Below are 20,817 nucleotides of genomic sequence, written 5' to 3'. Positions count from 1 at the left end.
TTAGTGGATTCAGGAAAGAGACAGAGCATGAAACTCAACAAATGAATACTGGCGGAGGAAAAGAATCTGCAAAGAGCAAATGTAGGAAAGTTCTGATGACTCAATTGGGCAGTTATTTCCTTCTGAGATGGCAGGTGGGTGGCTTTTGGAACTTGTTGAGGAGATGTGGCTGGGGCAGAGTGACAGATGTATATATACTATCACTCAGCTGGTGGAGGAATCCCCTTTTGGTCTTGCATAATCCCATTTGGCCATAATTTAGCTTTCAGAACATAAAGATTTCTCTTCACACAGATCTGCTTTTCCAAGATTATACAATCCAGCCATTTTGAAGATGTGGCAACTTAAGGCTTTCAGAGTCTTCTCCATCCTGACTGGGAATAATCAGGATGAGTACTTTCCATCCAGTGATGTGGTACAAATTTCTAAGGAAGGGAATTAACATTGGAAAAAGAAATATGAACATGTAGTAACCTTGGGGCACACGGCAAATCCAAAGGCTGAGCTAATGTCCTTTCAGAGCATAGTTCAGAATTTAGCTGGGCCTAGGAAACAGGTGAAAGGGAGGCAGAAACTGACTTTTAACATCCACATGGGTGGACTCAACACTGTGAAAGGACTTCTCCAGATTCAGGTGTATTTATTCATGAGCAGTTTAAATTCAGATACTGTCACATGCCAGGAACATGAAACAACAGTACAGGAATTGGCTTCAAAGGTGTAAAGAAACGATACACCATAAGCATGCATGAGGAAATCCCACTGACTGCTAAGTTATTTGAACTGTGGGTTCAGGCAGAAAGTGATGAAACACAACACAGGAATGCTGGGAGATAATATCAGCAAACAGCTATGGAGCTAGAGAAGCAACACTAGGTTTTGCTACCTGAGTTTATTTTAAAAGAAAACCATATAGGCCTTGGGGCACGGCTGCAGTTTATTTTGTATCCCCATGCCTTTAATCAAAAGAAGAAAATGACTGTGTTGACTTCCCTAGAGAAGGAAGGGGCATCGCTGCTACATGGCAAGGGTGATGAGGGCATCACATTCGTTCCTCTGTTCTACAGGGCCCTGGGCTGGAGCCTGAGGACAGCAGTGGAGCCAAAAAGAGCCCAGCCAGAAAGAAATAGCTCATGCTTTTTCCTGAAATTGCTTGTTACAAGAAGAGGCCTGTGAATATTTCGCTGGAGACACAAGCTGATGTAACAAACCGTGTAAGCTGGAAGATGGTGAATAACAGCCAGAAGAAGGAACAGCAGCTGAGGAGAATGGAAGTGAAGAGCTTCCTGTTTGATGCAGACAGGGTGCTGTGGTGGTGGGGACGCTGGTAAAAGCGATGCAGGATGAAGCAACCAGGCAAGGGTGGGCACACGTTTGAGAATAGTTGTCTTAGAGCCTTTGCGAGTGATGCCTTTTTCTAGGTTTGACCTGCATCTTAGTCGTTTATTGGCACTAAGACGTGAGAGATACAAGGGAAAAGGCTGTCAAACGATTTTCATCTCTTGGTCCTTTGCCAAGGCAATGCCATGCCACACTTGACTCCTCCTTACATGACTTCCATTCCTTGGGAATGGGATTCTCTGGTGGCCTGAGGTCTGGCTGGCTAGGCGCATATTTTTCTAGCAGGATCCAATGGAATGCTCGTCTGACCACTATGGCTACTGGCACACATGCACACAAACACCCACACGCACAGCCAAACATGCACCCCGACACACACAAGTTTTTATACTCTCTTTCTAAAAAATAGGTTCTGGGTGCCCGTCTGTGAGGTAATTCTCCTAAGAGATGCCTGCACCCCGACACACACAAGTTTTTATACTCTCTTTCTAAAAAATAGGTTCTGGGTACCTGTCTGTGAGGTAATTATCCTAAGAGATGCCTAGGAATCAGAAATTTTGAAGCATTTAATTTACTTTTCCAGACACGGAATCACTGTGTATGCTATGAGAGCCTCAAACTCTTTATCCTCCTGGCCCAGCTATCTGAGTGCTGGGATTATAGGTATGCACTCTATCATCCATGTGATAAATTTGACTTACCAAATAAATCAGCACATACTTCATTTCCTCAGTCCATTCATGTCAAATATTGTTCTGAGTACTTTGCTGTCATAAATAACAATCATAAAAATTCTAATAGATAATGGAATGGGGATTGGATGGGGGTCTGGGTGGATGGTGGGAGGGACTGGGCATGGAGGGAAGGGAGAGAGAGCTGGGACTGACTTGGGAAGCAAGCTTGTTTCTAATTTAAATATATAATAAAAAGTGTGAAATAAAAAATTCTAATACGTATCTCTCTTCATGCACTGTTTTCTGAAGTTGATAAAGTGAGGATACCACGATCCTACAATGCAAATGTTTTAGTAAGTACTGTCTCTCTGGGTACCCACCAAATTACTTCAATCTGAGAATCACATGGAACCGTGACAGATACCCCAAGTTATGGTAGTTATTTGAAAATGGGTTCATTAAGAGATACCCAATAACTGGGCCAGAGAGATGGCTCAGCAGCTAAGAACACCTGCTATCCTTATTGACGATCACGGTTCAAAACACATTGAACACATAAAGGATTACAACCATCTGTGTAAGTCCAGTTCCAAAGAATCTGGAGCCCTCTTCTGGCCTCTTCAGGAACCAGCCACACAAACAGTGCACATACTTACAAGCACTAAAAACACTATAAAACAGAGCCAGGCATGGTAGCACACCCCTGTAATCCCAGGACTGGGGAGACATGCAGGATAATCTCAGTGAGGTTGAGACCTGCCTGATCTACAAAGTGAATTCCGGGACAGCTAGTGCAGTTGGACAGAGAAACCTTGTCTCAGAAAACCAGAAAGAAAAATCACTTATAAAATAAAAACAAATCTTGTAATAAGAGAGAATGCTAATAACCTGAAAGTGGCTGGTATTTGCCTGTGGCTCTATAATCACAGAAGCCATGCTGCTTTTGAATCTACAACCCATAAAATGTCTCCCGTATTTTCTGTTGTCTACCCCCAAGTCCCACTCTCCACAGTTCTGAGAACAAAACTCAGGACCTCAAGTTGTAAGTGTCCTTTCACTGATATACATACACCCCTAGTCCAATATTTTCTTATTCTTATCTAAGTTCATAATTGTGAGGGAGGAATAGCTCAGTGGTACAGAGCATGAGTTGGTTCCTTGGTTGATCCAAAGCAATAAACATTCATTGACTTTTTAAAGAAAACAAAATGTTCACATAAAATAATCTAATGTATGACACAGTAACTATAGTAGCATCATACACCTGAAAAAAAACACTAAAATTTTAAATGTCTCACTACAAAAACAATTATATGAGGTTATTGGCTTACTTAGCCTGATTTAGCATTTTACAATTTATGAATTTCAAAGTGTCATTTAAAATGTCATACATATATGCAATTTTTGTCAAGCAATCTTTTAAAATGTTTTAATCCAACCACTCTTGAGATAGAGTCAGGGGGATCTCTGTGAGTTTATGGCCAATTGATGTACATAACCAGTTCCTGGACAGTCAGGCCTCTATAGGGAGACTCTGTCTCAAACAAGAGATGATGTGTGTATTATTGTGTTCACATGTTGTGTTCCCCAAGGGCACTTTCTCAAACACACTCTGATCAATGTTAAAATAGCTGCAGGCCTTTGGAAATGAAACACATTTAGTGACCATCCTGGTGTTTCCAGCCTGACTTCAAACACTAAATCATGTATGCCTTACCATGTCCTGTGCTGCTAAAGATAAACAAGACACAATTATCATCCAAAGATCTACAAAGCCTAGGTGTCTTAAAAAAGGATGTGGTGCTGTTTGCCCAAGTTTCTCTGAGAATTCTTTTTCTCTTTAAAAGGTTACATGTGCTCACTATCAAAAAGCCACTGCTTTCTCTCACCCATTGTCCAAGTTACATCCAAGAAACATCAGAAATTAAGGGAATTATCTGGACAGAACCAAGACAACCTGAGCAGGCTGGGCTGGGCCTTTGGATCTCAGATCTATGGCCATGAGAATCACTTTTTGTCTTTTACCATACTGACAGAAATCAATGCTGCCAGCCTCGAGGATGCTTTCTGGGTGGGATGCAGTAAGAGAGGCCTGTAAACTCTAATGCACCAGAGGCTGAGACAGGAATGTTACATTTCTGACCTCAGCCTAGGCTACATAGCAAGTGTCTGGGCTACTCAGGGTGACTTTGTCTTCAGAGAGGAAAAATAGATTTAAAAAGCAAGTGTCCTGAGGCCAAAGTCAGCTTAAGCTACTCTCCCTTTTTTACTCATAGGAAAGAGACCCTTAAAGGAGATGAGAAAGGTAATTAGTAGCTGAAACAGAAGTGAATCTCCATCATCGTTACACAATGTGACTAGTAATATTGTGGATGAATTCTAGGACAGCCAAGGCCATATGAGTCCCTTGCTTAAAAAAATTTAAATAAATAAATAAATAACAAGAGGGTTGTGTCAGATGCCTTCTATCCAAGCACACACGAGGCTGATCTCTGAGTTTGAGGCCACTGGGTCTGCAGAGTGAGTTCCCAGTTGGGCAGGGCTGTTAAACACTGGAAACCATGTCACAAAAAAAAATCTTAAGAAAAGCAAACAAACAAACCTTGAAAGGGCTCCAAAACCCTCACTGCAGCCATTACCTCTGCTATTTCAGGCCCATTTCGGCCTCCCTAGTCCCCAGTCTCCATGGCGTCCTCTCCATGACAGCCTCCCTCCTGTATTCATGTATTCTGACCGGTAACCGGAATGTAGCAGCCAGGAGGAGACACCAACTGAGGAGACCGCGATAAACAGACTCCACCCCACACAGAAGTGGCCGCTTTGCTCGCCCTTCCCTGGGCAGCAGAGTTAAACCCAAGGCTCTTTTCCTGTCAGGGGCCGACGCCAATCGATGACGTCACTCAAAGCGCCAAAGCTCATGTGTTGTCGAGGTCCACTGATGTCCCTGCAGCAGGTCTCTGTGTGCACTGTGCCTACCTTGTTTCCTAGGCACAGCAGATTTTTCCAGGGGAATTTCAACAAGAAGAGTCCTTGGGGCTGAAAGCTGCTTAATAGAACAAAGAAAGGGAAGGAGTCAGTGAGGCCTGAAGTAGACTTCATGGGAGCACTCGGGAAGCGGTCAACAATGAAGGGTAAGTTGGATGGGAGACAGGAAATTAGGACTGATGACAGAGTAGTGGGTCGGGAACTGGAAGCTGAATCAGGGATGCCTGTCACAACAGAGTCCCAAGACAACTTCCAGGGAGTTGACTCAGAGTACAAAACAGCAATCGAGGCCCCGGGTGTGAATCGGCCAACTCAGTCTCTAATCTAGAATAGATGTCAGGATGAGTGTGTGTTACCCCAGGGGAACTAGTGCCACTCAGGAGAATGAGAAGAGTTGCATCCAAGGCCATTAGTGTTTCCTGGCCACTGCCTGCCTGGATAACTATTGCTCCCCTCCATGTTCCTGGCTTTTCAGCCTTCCTCTTATAAAAAGCTTCCTAGGCACAGTATCACAATCCTAAGACATTGGTATTTGAGCAGAAAAGAGATGAGCCAGGAAGGGAAGCATGTACTGGATCGGTAGCAAACAGATGTCTCCATGATGGTCAAGTTCAAAGCTCTTACATTTTATATGCATGTTCATGTCTGTAAGCTGCACGTGTCCATAGTACTGCATGAATACATATCACAGACAGCGACACAATTAATTTTGTGTCTGTATACACTTTCTCTTCCATGAACCCAGGTACCTTTGAGCACATTCCCAAGGTTATCTGCTATGGCTTCTGTAAGACAATTGTCTGGCAGAATGCTACCATGAGGAATCAACCTCAACGTCAGGGCAGGAGTCTTAGGTTAGATGTAGGAAGGCCTGTCTGAGAAAGAATACTTTTTTCTTATTTATATTCTCCTTTGGCCTAGTAGCCAGTCTCTTTTCAAGGCATCATCTTTACTCATAATAAACATATCCATTAAGATAAAATTATATTTAAGGAATTGAAGAGCTACCCTTTTATTTTCTGAAGCTGATATCATGCATTTCTGTTTACATTTGCTCCACTTACTGTAGTGAGGCATGGACTAGTGACACATCTCATGGTCTCCAATCCTCAGTGGCACATGACCAGCTTTATGATAGTTGCACCCATAAGCAGGGTTCTGCAATGTCTCCAGGGCGTGCTCCCTAAGACCAGCTCACTTGAGTGTTTCCAGGACACAGTTCAGATGCTTCAGGATTTGGCACAGAAGCGTCACTCCTTTGTTCTTCAAGGGATTTTCAACCAAGGATAGATGTTTTACCTTGCATTTGTTCAGGCAAGTTGCAATTACACCTCAAGCCTCACTAGAGACGTCACACTTACTCAAGCTACATGTGAGATACATGTCACAGGTTAACAATAACATCTTTAGCTAATCTATGTAAGACTACCTACTGTTCAAACAAATGCCCCGGATTCTAATACTGCACATACCAGTCCACATCTACATCATAGCCTTATGTAAATCATAATCTTTTTTATTATTAATATTTTTTTATTTTCCATTTTAAATTTAGATAAGAAACAAGGTTGCTTCACAAGTCAGTACGAGGTCCCTCTCCCTTTCCCTCCCCTCCTCCCGTGCCCTCCCCCCCATCTCCCTCGTTATCCCCTCATTCTCCCAGGGAGGGTGAGGCCCTCCATGGGGGTGTCCATAGTCTGTCATTTCATATAGGGCAGGGCCTAGACCCTTCCCCAAGAGTTCAGGGTGAGAGTGCACCTCACATTGTTCTATGGGAGTCCAGAGACCGTGTGTATAGTTGGGATGGGTACTGATCTGCTGTCCAAGGCTCAATAGATTACCTAGGCCTCCTCACTGACACCCAGATTCAGGGTGTTGATCAGTCCCATGCTGGATTCCCAGGCTGATGCCTGGGATTCAAGAGTTAACCTTTGTCTGGTCAGCTGTTTCTGGGGGTTCAACCAGCCCAGTCTTAATCCCTTTGATCATCAGTCCTCCCTCTCTGATACTGGCTTTCTTGAGTTCAGCTCAGTACTTAACCAGCCAGTAAATGAAGTTTCTGTTTCCCAGACTCTCTGGCAATAGGATTGTAGGCTGGCACTCCCCAGATCTATGTCTAAAATCCATATATGAGAGAGTACATGCCATGTTTCTCTTTTTGTGACTGGGTTACCTCACTCAGGATGGTTTCTTCTAGTGTCATCCATTTGCCTGCGAATCTCATGATTCCATTATTTTTTTCTGCTGAATAGTACTGCATTGTGTAGATGTACCACATTTTCTCTATCCATTCTTCGGGTGAGGGACATCTAGGTTGCTTCCAAGTTCTGGCTATTACAAATAAAGCTGCTATGAACATAGTGGAACAGACATCTTTGTTATATGAATGGGCATCTTTTGGATATATGCCTAAGAGTGGAGTTGCTGGGTCTTGTGGTAGGTTTATTCCCATTTTTCTGAGGAATCTCCATACTGCTTTCCAAAGTGGCTGAACCAGTTGGCACTCCCACCAGCAATGGAGGAGTGTCCCCTTTCACCACATCCTCTCCAGCATAAATTGTCATTGGTGTTTTTGATTTTAGCCATTCTGACAGGAGTGAGATGGTATCTCAGAGTTGCTTTGATTTGCATTTCCCGGATGGCTAAGGATGTTGAGCACTTTCTCAAGTGCCTCTCAGCCATTTTAGACTCCTCTATTGAAAACTCTCTATTTAGTTCTGCAGCCCACTTCTTAATTGGGTCCTTTGCTGTTTTGGAGACTTGCTTCTTGAGTTCTTTGTAAATTTTGGAGATCAACCCTCTGTCAGATGTGGGATTAGTGAATATTTTTTCCCATTCTGTGGGCTGCCTTTTTGTCTTGCTGACTGTGTCCTTTGCCTTACAGAAGCTTCTCAGTTTCAGTAGGTCCCATTTATTAATTGTTGATCTCACTGTCTGTGCTACTGGTGTTATGTTCAGGAAGCTGTCTCCTGTACCAATTCTTTCAAGGGTACCACCCAATTTCTCTTCTAAGAGGTTCAGTGTGGCTGGATTTATGTTGAGGTCTTTGATCCATTTGGACTTAAGTTTTGTGCATGGCGATAAACATGGATCGATCCGCATTTTTCTACATGCCATTCTCCAATTATGCCAGCACCATTTGTTGAAGATGCTTTCTTTATTCCATTGTATATTTTTAGCTTCTTTGTCAAAGATCAGATGTTCGTACGTGTGTGGGTTAATACCCGGATTTTCAATTCGATTCCATTGGTCTGCCTGTGTATTTTTGTGCCAATACCAAGCTGTTTTCAGGACTATAGCTCTATAATAGAGCTTGAGGTCAGGGATAGTGATGCCTCCGGACGTTGCCTTGTTGAACAGGGTTGTTTTGGCTATCCTGGGTCTTTTGTTTTTCCATACAAAATTGATTATTGTTCTTTCAAGGTCTGTGAAGAACTGTGCTGGGATTTTAATGGGGATAGCATTGAATCTGTAGATTGCTTTTGGCAGGATTGCCATTTTTACTACATTGATCCTACCTATCCAAGAGCATGGGAGATCTTTCCATTATCTGAGGTCTTCTTTAATTTCTTTCTTTAGAGATTCAAAGTTCTTACGATACAGGTCTTTCACTTGTTTGGTTAGCGTTACCCCAAGGTATTTTATGTTGTTTGTGGCAATTGTAAAGGGTGATGTTTCTCTGATTTCTCTTTCAGCCCTTTTATCATCTGTATATAGTAGGGCTACTGACTTTCTTGAGTTGATCTTGTAACCTGCCACTTTGCTGAAGGTGTTGTGTCTTCATTCTCATTGAAATTGAGGAAGTCTTTAATTTCTTTTTTTATGTGTTCCTTTACCCAGGGATGGTGCAATTGTGCATTGTTCAATCTCCATGAGTTTGTAGGGTTTCTGCGATTTGTGTTGTTGTTGAATTCTAATTTTAAAGCATGGTGGTCTGACAAGATGCATGGAGTTATTCCAATTTTTTTTGTAGCTGCTGAGGTTTGATATGTTGCCAAGTATATGGTCGATTTTTGAGAAGGCTCCATGTGGTGCTGAGAAGAAGGTATATTCTTTTTTATGTGGATGAAATGTTCTATAGATGTCTGTTAATCCCAGTTGGGTCATTACTTCTATTAGACCCTTTGCTTCTTTGTTGAGTTTCTGTCTGGTATTCCTGTCTAATGGTGAGACTGGTGTGTTGAAATCTCCCACTATAACTGTGTGGGGCTTTAGATGAGATTTAAGTTCTAATAATGTTTCTTTTACGAATGTGGATGACTTTGTAATTGGGGCATAGATGTTCAGGATAGAAACTTCTTCTTGGTGAGTTTCACCTGTGATGAGTATGTAATGACCTCCTTCATCTCTTTTGATTGATTTTCTTTTAAAGTCTAGTTTGTTGGATATTAGGATTGCAACCCCTGCTTGTTTCATGGGTCCATTTGCTTGAAAAAATTTTTCCCAACCTTTAACTCGCAGGTAATGGTCTGTCTTTGAGGGTGAGGTGCAGCAGAAGGAAGGGTTCTGTCTTCGAATCCATTCTGCTAGCCTGTGTCTTTTTATGCGTGAGTTAAGGCCATTAATATTAAGGGATATTAATGACCATTGATTGCTCATCATTCTTCGATTTGCAGTGGTTGTTGTTGTTGGAATTATGTGTGGAATTTCACCCCTTTGTTCTTTTGGCTGTTGGTAGAGAGGGATTCTCTAATGCCTATGTTTTCCTGGTTGTAGTTAGCTTCCTTGGGTTGGAGTTTTCCTTCCAAAATTTTCTGCAGGGCTGGGTTAGTGGATATGTATTGCTTGAATCTAGTTTTTCATGGAATATCTTGTTTTCTCCGTCTGTAGTGATTGAGAGCTTTGCCGGGTATAGTAGTCTGGGCTGGTATCCATGGTCTCTTAGTGTAGGTACAATATCTATCCAGGACCTTCTGGCTTTCAGAGTTTCCATGGAGAAGTCAGGTGTAATTCTGATAGGTCTACCTTTATATGTTACTTGACCTTTTTCCTTAGCTGCTCTTAATATTCTTTCTTTATTCTGTATGATTAGGGTCTTGATTATTATGTGGCGAGTGGATTTTTTTTTGTGGTCCACTCTATTTGGTGTTCTGTAGGCTTCATGTACCTTCATTGGAATGTCTTTCTTAAGGATGGGAAAGTATACTTCTATGATTTTGTTGAATATGTCTTCTGCCCCTTTGATGTGGATTTCTTCTCCTTCATCTATACCTATTATTCTTAGGTTTGGTCTTTTCATGGTGTCCCATATTTCCGGGATGTTTTATGTTAAGGATTTGGTGGATTTAAGGTTTTATTTGGTTGATAAATCCAATTTGTTAGTGGTCCTAGAATGCCAAATTCTCAGTTTCATAGAGAGCCACAAAAAGACACAGGATATATTAATGATGATAACATTAAAATCTCTGCTAGATGTCTCATGGTAGTAGATGTGAAGAGGCACTACCAAGGTGCAATGGAAAAAGTACATGGAATTGGCATAAACACAGACACATTTGTCAATGGTATCAAATAGAAGACCCAAATACAAAATTAGACTCAGGAAGACACCTGATTTCTTATAAAGAGTCCAGAAATACACAAAATGGGTAAAAGGACAGCATCTTCAACATATGCTGTAGGTCAACATGCATGTAGGCATGAAAAACAATATAAATAGATCCATAATTCCTATTTTGAATCACTTATTATTATATATTTAAATTAGAAAAAAATATTGCTTCCCATGTCAGTACCAGCTCCCTCACCCTGCCCTCCATGCCTGCTCCCCGCAACAGCCCCACCAGCCTCCCACCCAATCCCCACTCCATTCTCCAAGCACTGTAAGACCCTCAATGAGGGATCTCTAGAGTCTGTACATTTTGTTCAGCTGGGCCATCCCCCAATTGTCCAATTTGAGAGAGCATCTCTCATTGTGGGATGGGCACCCAGAGACCATTTGATTTCCAGGAATAAATACTGATCTGCTACCCAAAGCCCCATAGATTGCCTAAGTCTAGATCCATAATTCTTACCACATACAAAATTTAATTCCAAGTTGATCACAGACATAACCATAGCATCAGATACACTGAAGCTGATGGAAGACAATGTTGGGAACAGTACAGAATGCACTGACACAGAAGACAACTCTCTCTCTGTCTCCACAGTCACACAAGAGTAGCACTTAATTGGGGGACAGCATAAAAACTGAAAGAACATTTTTATTGACCCTGCATGTGATACAGGACAAATAACATCCTAAAATTTTAAACAGCTCAAGAGATAAAAAGGTCCAAATATACAGCTTAATTCATGAGTTACAGATCTCAACAGACAACCCTTAAGGGCAGAAGATCAAACAGCTGAGAAAGGAATGAAGAACTACTCAATATCTTTGTCCATCTGGAATATGAAAATCAAAACTACTTTCAGATTCCATGCGACGCTGCTCAGAGTGCCTAAGGTCAATCACACACTAGACAGCTCATTTTGGCAAGGATGTGGAGAACACTCCTACACCGCTGGTAGGAATACAAACTTGTACAGACGCTATGAAAATCAGTTTGCCGGTTCCACAGAAATGAGAAATTTACCTGTCTCAAGATCCAACTATACCACTTGTGAACATATACATAGAGAAATCTCCATCCTACCACTCCTTGTGGCTTTTTTCATTATAGCCAGAAACAAGAAAATATCTACCGGTCTCTCAACTGGGGAACAGAAAATAATATGTGGTTCATAGTTTAAAAGAGAATCACATCAGATTACTTGTAAATAGGATGAACTAGAAAATCAAATTTGCATAGGGCAACCCAAATCTAGAATGACAGACAAGGAATGCATTCAACCATATACAGAGGAGCATCATCTGGTAGCAGATGGAAATAGAGACAGAGACCCAGTGCCAGACATCAAGGGGGGAAATTCTACATTGGACGCCACCATCAAATCCCTCCCCTCAAAATTCATGGCATCCAATTGTTTGGAAGAGAGGGAAGAAAGGCTTTAAGAGCCAATGATCTGGAGGACAAGAAAAGAACAAAGCTCCCTAAATAAACAAATTGCAGCTCATAGAATCTCACAGACACTGAAGACCTACTCATGCCCACGTACTGCATCCTTGTATATATTATGGGTATATGCTTTGAATTTTGTGGTACTCTGACATAAGAACATGTGGGAATCTGACTTTTATGACAGCTATTAGGACACTTTTCTTTCCATTGGGTAATACTGTCAACCTGTTTGTAATAAATGTTCCTTCTTCTTAATATACTTTGTTTTCTCATATTTCATTGGTAGCTCTTAAAAGCCTGTTGATTTCAAAAGTGCAACAGATAAGGGCTCAGTACGGAGAAGAGGAGACTGAGGTAGCAATTAAAGGTATAGAGACGAAGGAAACTAAATCAGTATAGGTAGTTAGAGAAAATAAGTTATTTTCAAAAAATGAAAATGATTATAAATTTTTAAATTTATTAAACACATAAATGATGGTATTTAAAAACGGGACACAGTTCTACTTATCTATACATATGTACCTACCTACATACATACATACATACATGCATACACACACACTAATTTCCATCCAACCCTCCATCCATATTGCCTTCCAAACATCGATCCTTTAGAAAATCAATGAATCCAAGCATCCATTCATCCATCCATCCTTCCATCCACCCATCCTTCTATGAACCAACCCAAGTATGTCTAGTTTTATGTGTGTTGTTTGACTGTTCCATAGCACTGTCCTGGTAAATTTCCTCACATTTTGGTTTAGAGTACAGCAGGAGAACCATATTTCCCATGAAATATCTATGACCAGAAGAGTGAATGGACAATCCAACTGTCAGGCGTTGTCACTGGGAATGTGTCACATTATCTGACCATTGATGAGTTATAAGAGAATCTGGTAGAGGGGATGACAGGGACATTCTGCTGTCCTTTGGAATAGGACATACTAATGGCAGAGTTTTGTCCAGCACTACAAACCATTAAAGTCTCTATATGGAGGAAGAGTGATACTGGGCTGCACATGTAGCTGCATGCTACAGCACTAGCACAGATTGAAAGAGGTCCTGAGTGAAAAGGCTCTGACTCCTCTTTTAAGGAAAACAGTGAAACAAGCTCCTTGGTCAGTTTACACAACGACTGTTAGACATTGGCATGTTAGCTAGCGCTTGTGTGGCAGTTAGAAAGAGGAATGAATATAAATGTCTCCTACACCCATGCCAGGATACACTCCATGAACCTACCAGGGAGTGACAGAAAGGGGTGATACAGCACAAAACAAAATGAGGAAAGACACAAGATCGCCCCTTATTTCAACAAATCACAATACAATTTCTTGTCTGTGAACATACAATGAGATGAGAAATGGATAGTTCTTTTTCACATATAAATCAAAACACAGACATTGCTGCTTTCATGGAATCCAGCACCCAGGATCAACAAATGCCTTCTTCCTACCGGTGCTCCACTCTATGTTTATCCTGGTCTCAGGCCCAAGCATGGTACAGAATCCTGGGAGCCAGGGATTCTACAGAGGTGGTTGCAAGGAAGAAGAGGCTTCTCTAACTGTCACACTCATTGTACTGTGGATGAAGAGAGAAAGCAGCAAGATTCACTGGCTAACTATAATTTTGGTAATATCAAGAAGGGAGCAAAGAAAATAGCAATGTCCATGCCCCTGAAATCTGATTGTGAAATACCCTGACTTCCAGAACAGTGGCTAAAGAGACAAGTTTACCTCAGGAAAACAGAACACGAGGCAGAGAGAAAAGATCCAGAGCTAGCTATGTCTGTGCAGCAGCAGAAGAGCAACAAATTATGAAAGAGGGAATATGTGTGGCCACCCTGCACATAAGTCTCTCAGCTGTGTATTCTACAAGAAGCATCCAACTTCAAGCATATCAACAAGGAACATAAGACTACGGCTCCTGAAAGTTCATAGGGATATCACACAGGAGTAACGCTTGCAGGGTCTAGATGGTGCAAGAACGAGAGACCGTGTCAAGAAGGGATGGAAATCAGACAAGAGAAGTGTGAGTCCAGCCAGTGCCAGCAAAGAGAAAGGAATAATTATGGGAGATGAAAGCCAAGGAGTAGAGTCTTGGAGACCAAACTCCCAGGTGCTCTCAAGGAACTCGGTGCTGCCCATCAACACAGTCAGCAAGGAGCCCTTGGATCTCTTCCTTGGGTCATGGACACATGCTGAGAGCTCATAACTCTGACCACCTGAAAGGGTTTCTCACCTGAGTTCCCTCAATCTGGGGGCTCTTACTTCTTGAAAAAGACAACTGAAGGTAGCTACAGTGTGTGCTGATGGGGCACATCGTATGAACATTATGCACAGCTTCATCAGTTAGCCTCAGAAAAGCAGTGTCATGACAGCACAGGCTAAAGTCAATGGGAAGTGGGATTTCCATGCCATAATCGCCTCCTTTCACTGCCCCACACCTCAGACTCTATAGCTACTGTTGGTCTCCAGGCATCTTCTCCAGCCAATCCCACGCTTTAGCTTGGAATGGCCACTTCCCATTGGATGCTGCCTGGTAGAATCTTGGTGTTTCTATGGTGATGCCTGTAAACAAATTTAGATCCTAACAGGTCACCTGTGACCAGTGTGACCAGTGACCAGTGAGTGCTGACTCATACTGGACACATTTGCCTCTGAGGTCTGCTGATCAGACAAGGACAGCCAATTTTCTTGATCCATTGTACAGTGGATTGATGATACTCTCCCCTGACCATGTCAGGTAAGGAATGAAACTTTAAAATATGTCTTTCGATCCATCCTCTTCTTATTTTTAGTATACATTTAAATCCTTCATGAACGGGGATAATATTGATGCTGACATAGATATCCCGAGGTGAATGTAACATTTAGCTTTAGTTGACAGTATGTATGTGACTTTGGACATACAGTTTGCTTTCAACTGTGTTCTGTCCTCCTTAGAGAGATAACAATGTCACTATGCTCTGGTGTCTTCACTGTCGAGACTGTACAGGTCAGTGAACAGGGAATTAAACCAGGCCAGTCTTGATGGTGTTGGCCTCAAGAGATACAAGAACATGGAAAGGTGTGCAGGGATCTGGCACTCCAAATCACAAAACGGACGTTTTCCCTCCACTACTGTTTCTGGCTTTTGTTCCAAATTCAGGGTTGTTTAAAAGTAAGGCTCATACCAGGTAGGGGGCACATACCTAATTTCAGCCTGTAGAATTTGACAGGATGAAGGTCAGTCCACACTGACATGTTCTACACTGGTCTAAATCCACAACCACCAAATGGATATTAAAATATGCACGGGGAATAACTGCCATATTTTGAGTTATTTGGACACCTCTAGATTTACATGAAGGAAAGTGAGAGAGGCTAACTGAGAGAAGGCAATAACTGCCTTCTCAGAAGACAGGTATTGTAGTCAAAGGAATATTGAGGCTCTTCCATGGAAGGGAGACACATGGGAAATCGAAAAAAGCAGAAAACAAAGTATGAAGGGTTAGAAAATAGAGATCAAAAAAGTAACAACTTCAGAGATGACCCTGAGGTACACAAAGGAAGTTGGAGCAGAAAGTTGCAGATAACCCTAGATTTAAATCAAAAGCACAAGTCATTGCCATTTACCAAACTATGTTTAGGCAACCAGACTGTTAAGGTTGTTATGGATATAGATTCCCAGGCACATAAAGGAAATACTATTCTCCTCTGGTTCCTGACCTTACACTCCCTTCAGCCCATCTTTGGCAGCACTCCTCAACTCTCATGTAATAATTCATGTAGGGTATCATCAGCTGGGGTTGGACACTCCCCAGACAGGTGTCCCCTGCACAATGACAAGTGACATGTGACAGTGTGGTGCAATTCCCACCAATACCCCTCACCGAAAAAGTCTTCAGAAATTATCAGTTCCCCAGGAACTGTTTTAAGAGCCAAATGAACAGACAGTAAAACTGAGAAAACCTTATTCAGAGATGAAACCCCTCACTTCATTAGCAATCTGAAGAGGTCACTCGAAATAATTCCAAACAACAACAAACAACTTCAGTAGGTTGTATTCATGAAGTCTTATATGCATATTTGATTAATGACTGTAAAACTACTAAGAGGTCACAGATGATACAAAGTTTGGGAGGAGAACAGGAGTTGCTAGAGGAGGAATGGAATACTTCAAGACTACAGCACTTGTCTATGAAGTTCTAGATGCATCATATCATGAAGGAACCTCAGTGTAGAGACAAGCAAGGTAGGCATGGGAAGTACATATGACACCAGCACTCTGGAGGCAGAGGCAGGCTGCTCTGTGGAACTCAGGGCCAGACTGTTCTCTAGCTCACTAAGTAGAATAAGATATGCTCAGAACAGGGATAAGGCAGACAAGGTATGAGAAGTAGCCTAAGGGTCTCCTATCTGGAAACACTCATATAATGAGTGTCATCCTATCCTGTACCAAGATTCACTCTGAATCCATTTGTTTGGGATATGTGAGGGAGCATGGGTGAAAGACTCCCCCAGACAGGACAAGCTGGCCACAACACAGCTCTTCACAGGAAGCTACAAAGTTTCCATCTCACCATTTTCCCACTGTCTCTTGCTTCCTACAGATAATTTCCAATGTGCACCTTTCTTTGGGACAGAATGTGCTCTGAGACCCTCTGTGCCTGTGCTGAGGAATTCCACCGCCTCAGCAGGAAGTGTGTGCAACTTCTCCAGGGTCTCCGCCCCAGCTGTGAGATCTGCGTGGCTCCTGCCATCAGACCCCAGCACTTGTTGCCAGCAGCTCATGGACAGTGCCTCCCTTTCCCAACGAGCTGGCACGACCATGCTGACTGCACTGACTGACCAGAACCAGATCTCTACACCGGCAAACTCCTATCCAGGTGCTCTCCTGTGGCATCTCACAGGAAGCACTGACAGGAAGGACTTCACTGGAACTATCATTGACCAGAGCACCACACTCTCCTCCTGGTCCATGAGAGCCCAGTGTGATAATATTTTAGATCTCAATGCTTTAGTCTCTTCCAGCCCAACAGTTCTCCAGGCAACACTGCCAAATGTACAGAATCAAGGGTACAGCCTGATACCTTCCCACCTGGCAGGCAGCCAGGTTGCCTACTATGACCCCAACAGACTGGGACCCCTGATACCTGGGGAAATCAGGTGGTGCCTGCAGGACAATGATGCTGTGTCCCACTCTGCAACTCAGCCCTCTGCCCTGCAACCAGAGACAGTGATGGTTTCCAAGGAGATTCAGCCAAGGAATGCCCCATCACCTTTCTCTACCTCTGCCATCTCTAATCCCAAGTCTGCTCGAGCCATGCCAGACACAAGACTTCAAGGTTTGTACAGCCAGGAGGGCAAGGAGTATGATCTTTCAGTAGGTAATGCCCACACAGGGGAAGAATATGCATTCCGAGAGGGTAGCTTTGCCTCTGGCTCACCATCCCCATCTTCAGTCTCAATAATGAGAGATGGTCACCCTGCAGTCCAAAGATTCTACCCCCTTAAACTCATTTTCTTGTCACTTATAAGAAGTCTCTGAAATGTGGGGCTGGAGGATTTTTAGGGTTCTAGAATTGTCAGGAGGGAGGAATTGGGTGTGATACTTGACCTCCTATAAAAACTGAGCTTTCTGGGGACGTAGGAGTAATGACAGAAACTGAAACAAGATAAAGGAAAGACACATGTAATTTTGGACTTTAGACCCCAAGACCCGTCTAAGAGCAAACTTCCAAGAAAAGGAGTAACACTGTTCCAAAGACCAAGGCGGGGGTGGGGTTCGGGGGGGCAAGTGAAGACCACAGACAGGCCAAGGGACCTACCTCTGTAACCTCACAGTGGTCACTATGCATGCACACACCACACAAACACAAAGAAACACACAAACGTCTAAGAAGACATGACATCGCATGGTCACCAGGAACAACTGAACAGTACTATGTGTCTCCACACAGAGGTGATGCACTTCTCACTCAGGCAGAGCTAACAGGAAGCCCCGCCCCAGTGCTGTAAGGACCTCAGTGCTGAGGTGCACTGCAAGGAGGGGAGCAGCTCACTCAATTCACTCACCAGGCGCTGACTTCTTCCTTCACTCTTTTTCAGTGGTGGACATGGAGACGGCTCTGGGATTGACACTTACAGACCAGACACTCTATCTGCTGCAGAGTCCAGACCTCTGCAATGCCCACATGCAGAATGTCCAGGTAATGACACCACGTGTCTTTGGGGATAGCTCATTAACTGCCCCCATCCAAAGTGCTTCGGGATTCCTGACATGGCCTCCAGCTCCAAGCCTGGAACAAACAGAGAATAACAATATGGATGAGATGACTGCTGACCCACCCATGCCTAGGAAGACCTATGAGTGCATTAAAGAAATCCAAGATGCACCACTCCTCCCTCTAGCACAGCCCGGCATGCAGCAGCCCCTGAACTACTCTGATGATGGAAGCCTGAGGGAGAAGCTAGCTGCTGATACTTCCACCTTGAGAAGCACTAGCCTTGGTCTGGGAGAGAGAGGGAATCTGCGGAGTGTCATGATGCCCAGCATTGATTTTGAAGACATGACCACACTCGTGTCAGACATTCACCTCCCCCAACTCTTGAACTCCGTCACTGACCTAGTCCAATTGGAAGATCCCTCAGCAACACGATCGAAAGACTTCAGAGTCTTCAGGAGGGATGACGCTCAGGAAAGCTCCAGCAGGGGAATCTTCACATACAAAGAGGTGAACAAGAAAGACCAGAAAGCCTCTGATGTGCTTCATGGAGCTCCTCAGCCCAGAATCCAGTGCCACATCCTGTTGGAGGGAGAAGAGGCTGTAGGCATTTCTACAGCCAGTGAAGGGACTTTTGACAACACAGATCAGAAATCTTCACACAGCAGACCCAGAATATCTAGGGCACAGAGCCAAGACAAGACCAAGAAGACCAGAGACAACCAAACCAAGAAAACTGGAGATCTGAAGCCATCTTGTCCCAGAGTCAAGGTAGAAGACAAGCTCAGCGTCCCCAAGACCAAGAGGAAGAGGAGTCCACCTGAGCTCAGGCAGGACAGCTTTAAAAAGCCTCGAACCCACCTCGGCATGCACATGCTGGAGGCCGTGCAGGTCTTTCACCCACTGGGAAAGAAGAGTGACAAGAAAACGGGCATCTCCTGCTTTCAGTCTCTGCCAAACTTCGGCAGCAACCAAGATGCCAGGACAGGCCCGGCTACCACATCACCGCTAGATGTGCCATGTGATGGCCCAAGGCCTGCTAACACCCCAGGAAATGCTCAGAGACCAGAGAGCAGTGCTCCCAAGGAGTGTCCACCTCCCTCCCTGTGTAAGCTGCCCCCACCTGGAAAGGTCAAGTTAGTACCTCTCCCCTTCCCAGAACTGGGCAAGCCTCAAGCCAGACCTTTTTCCAGAAAGCTTCTCTCCCTGACTTCAGGCAAGCCCACTGCAGCTTACGCTGTGAGGCCGCATTCCCACTCGGCTCCGTCTACCACACTCAATTCATCCCAAGCAGCTCCTGCCAGCAAATCCTTGACGGCCTCTGAGAAGACAGCAGTGCCGACCGCCACCAGTGCCACAAAGCATAACATACCCAACAGCTTCTATTCTTGCACAAGGCCTCGGCCAGCTGTCCCTGGGCCTGACCCCTACAGAGCATCAGCTCATCCTTCGCTCCAGGGGGAGCTTGTCTCTGCTGCCAGGAACAAGGCCCCATCACCTCCCAAACCTCAAACCCAATATCTGCTGCAAGACTTCAGCCGCCAACCACTTCCATGGAGGAAAGTCGACATTCCAGGTCCAGGCATCTCACAGCCCATCACAGCAGAGCAGAGGCCAGAAAGGGAGGCCATGAAGACCTGGGCCCAATGGGAGCGACAGAATGCTGCCAAGTGCTCCTCTCAGGACAAACTGCACGTTTTCCTTCATAGGGAAAAGGATATGGAAATTGCTCAATATTATGGCTATGCAATGTAAGTGCTGGCCAAGCCTTCCAATGCAGCGCTGGACATCATACACAAGCTGGGTAATACATGCAGACACATGGCTATGTCTGATGTTTAAATGTCTTGTGAATAGATACACATGTAAGTATATATGTAGGTAAGTAGATTAATGTGTACACGTCTGGGTTTATATATAAATGCACAGATAGTTTCTCTGCTTGTAAATACTTGAAGACACTAAAATTGACTATGGAAACTAAAGTCAGTTATTTCATCCATTGACATATAGAGAGGGTTTGAGGTTTTCCTCATAACTTGGCTATCATTAATCTATATTGCCAATAGATGTTACATAAATACATCCTGTGTGTTACATCACTGCAAGTTATTACTTAGTGTCAAAGCAATTAGCCAAAACAGTGGTGATGATAAAATTATTCTCCTAGATTTCATTTTCATTGCACTAGTTACTAAACATGGTATATTCCCCAGAGTTGATGCTCTATAGTGACCACACGCCTGCTGTAACCACACTTCCTCCCAATTTGAACCTCCCACTCCAGCCCTTTAATCATTAGTAGTCTGGGACAGAAGTCTTCCTGCAATTTCACGATTCCAGATGTACACAATCAAGCACCCAGCTTGATGTGAACATAACCATGGGTGACTCTCTTTCTGAGAATGGTTTAAGTTAATTACTATGTTTACCTCAAGTTGCATCCACTTTTAAAAGTACCCATTTAATATCTCAATTTATTTTGTCTGTGTTTGTGTGTGTGTGTGTCTGTGTGTGTGTGTGTGTGTGTGTGTGTGTGTGTGTGTGTGTGTGTCTTCCCCCCGGATTGCTATGTAAAACATGTGTGGAGTGCACAAGGAGGAATGAAGAG

General features: G+C 43.5%; 1 protein-coding gene across 1 annotated transcript; it reads left to right on the top strand.

Moving 5' to 3' along the window:
• The first annotated feature begins 18,094 nt into the window (after positions 1-18,094).
• On the top strand, positions 18,095-19,961 carry LOC101823256 (uncharacterized protein C2orf78 homolog). Its single transcript, XM_040740951.1, has one exon. It carries the CDS (start codon positions 18,099-18,101, stop codon positions 19,959-19,961), a length of 1,863 nt encoding a protein of 620 aa, XP_040596885.1. The 5' UTR covers positions 18,095-18,098.
• Positions 19,962-20,817: the final 856 nt, after the last annotated feature.

This window comes from Mesocricetus auratus, unplaced genomic scaffold (genome assembly GCF_017639785.1).
Source record: "Mesocricetus auratus isolate SY011 unplaced genomic scaffold, BCM_Maur_2.0 contig_11857_pilon_obj, whole genome shotgun sequence".
Classification (NCBI taxonomy): Eukaryota; Metazoa; Chordata; class Mammalia; order Rodentia; family Cricetidae; genus Mesocricetus; species Mesocricetus auratus.
The sequence above is the reverse complement of the archived record's forward strand: the minus strand, read 5'-3'. Positions and strand labels throughout refer to the sequence as shown.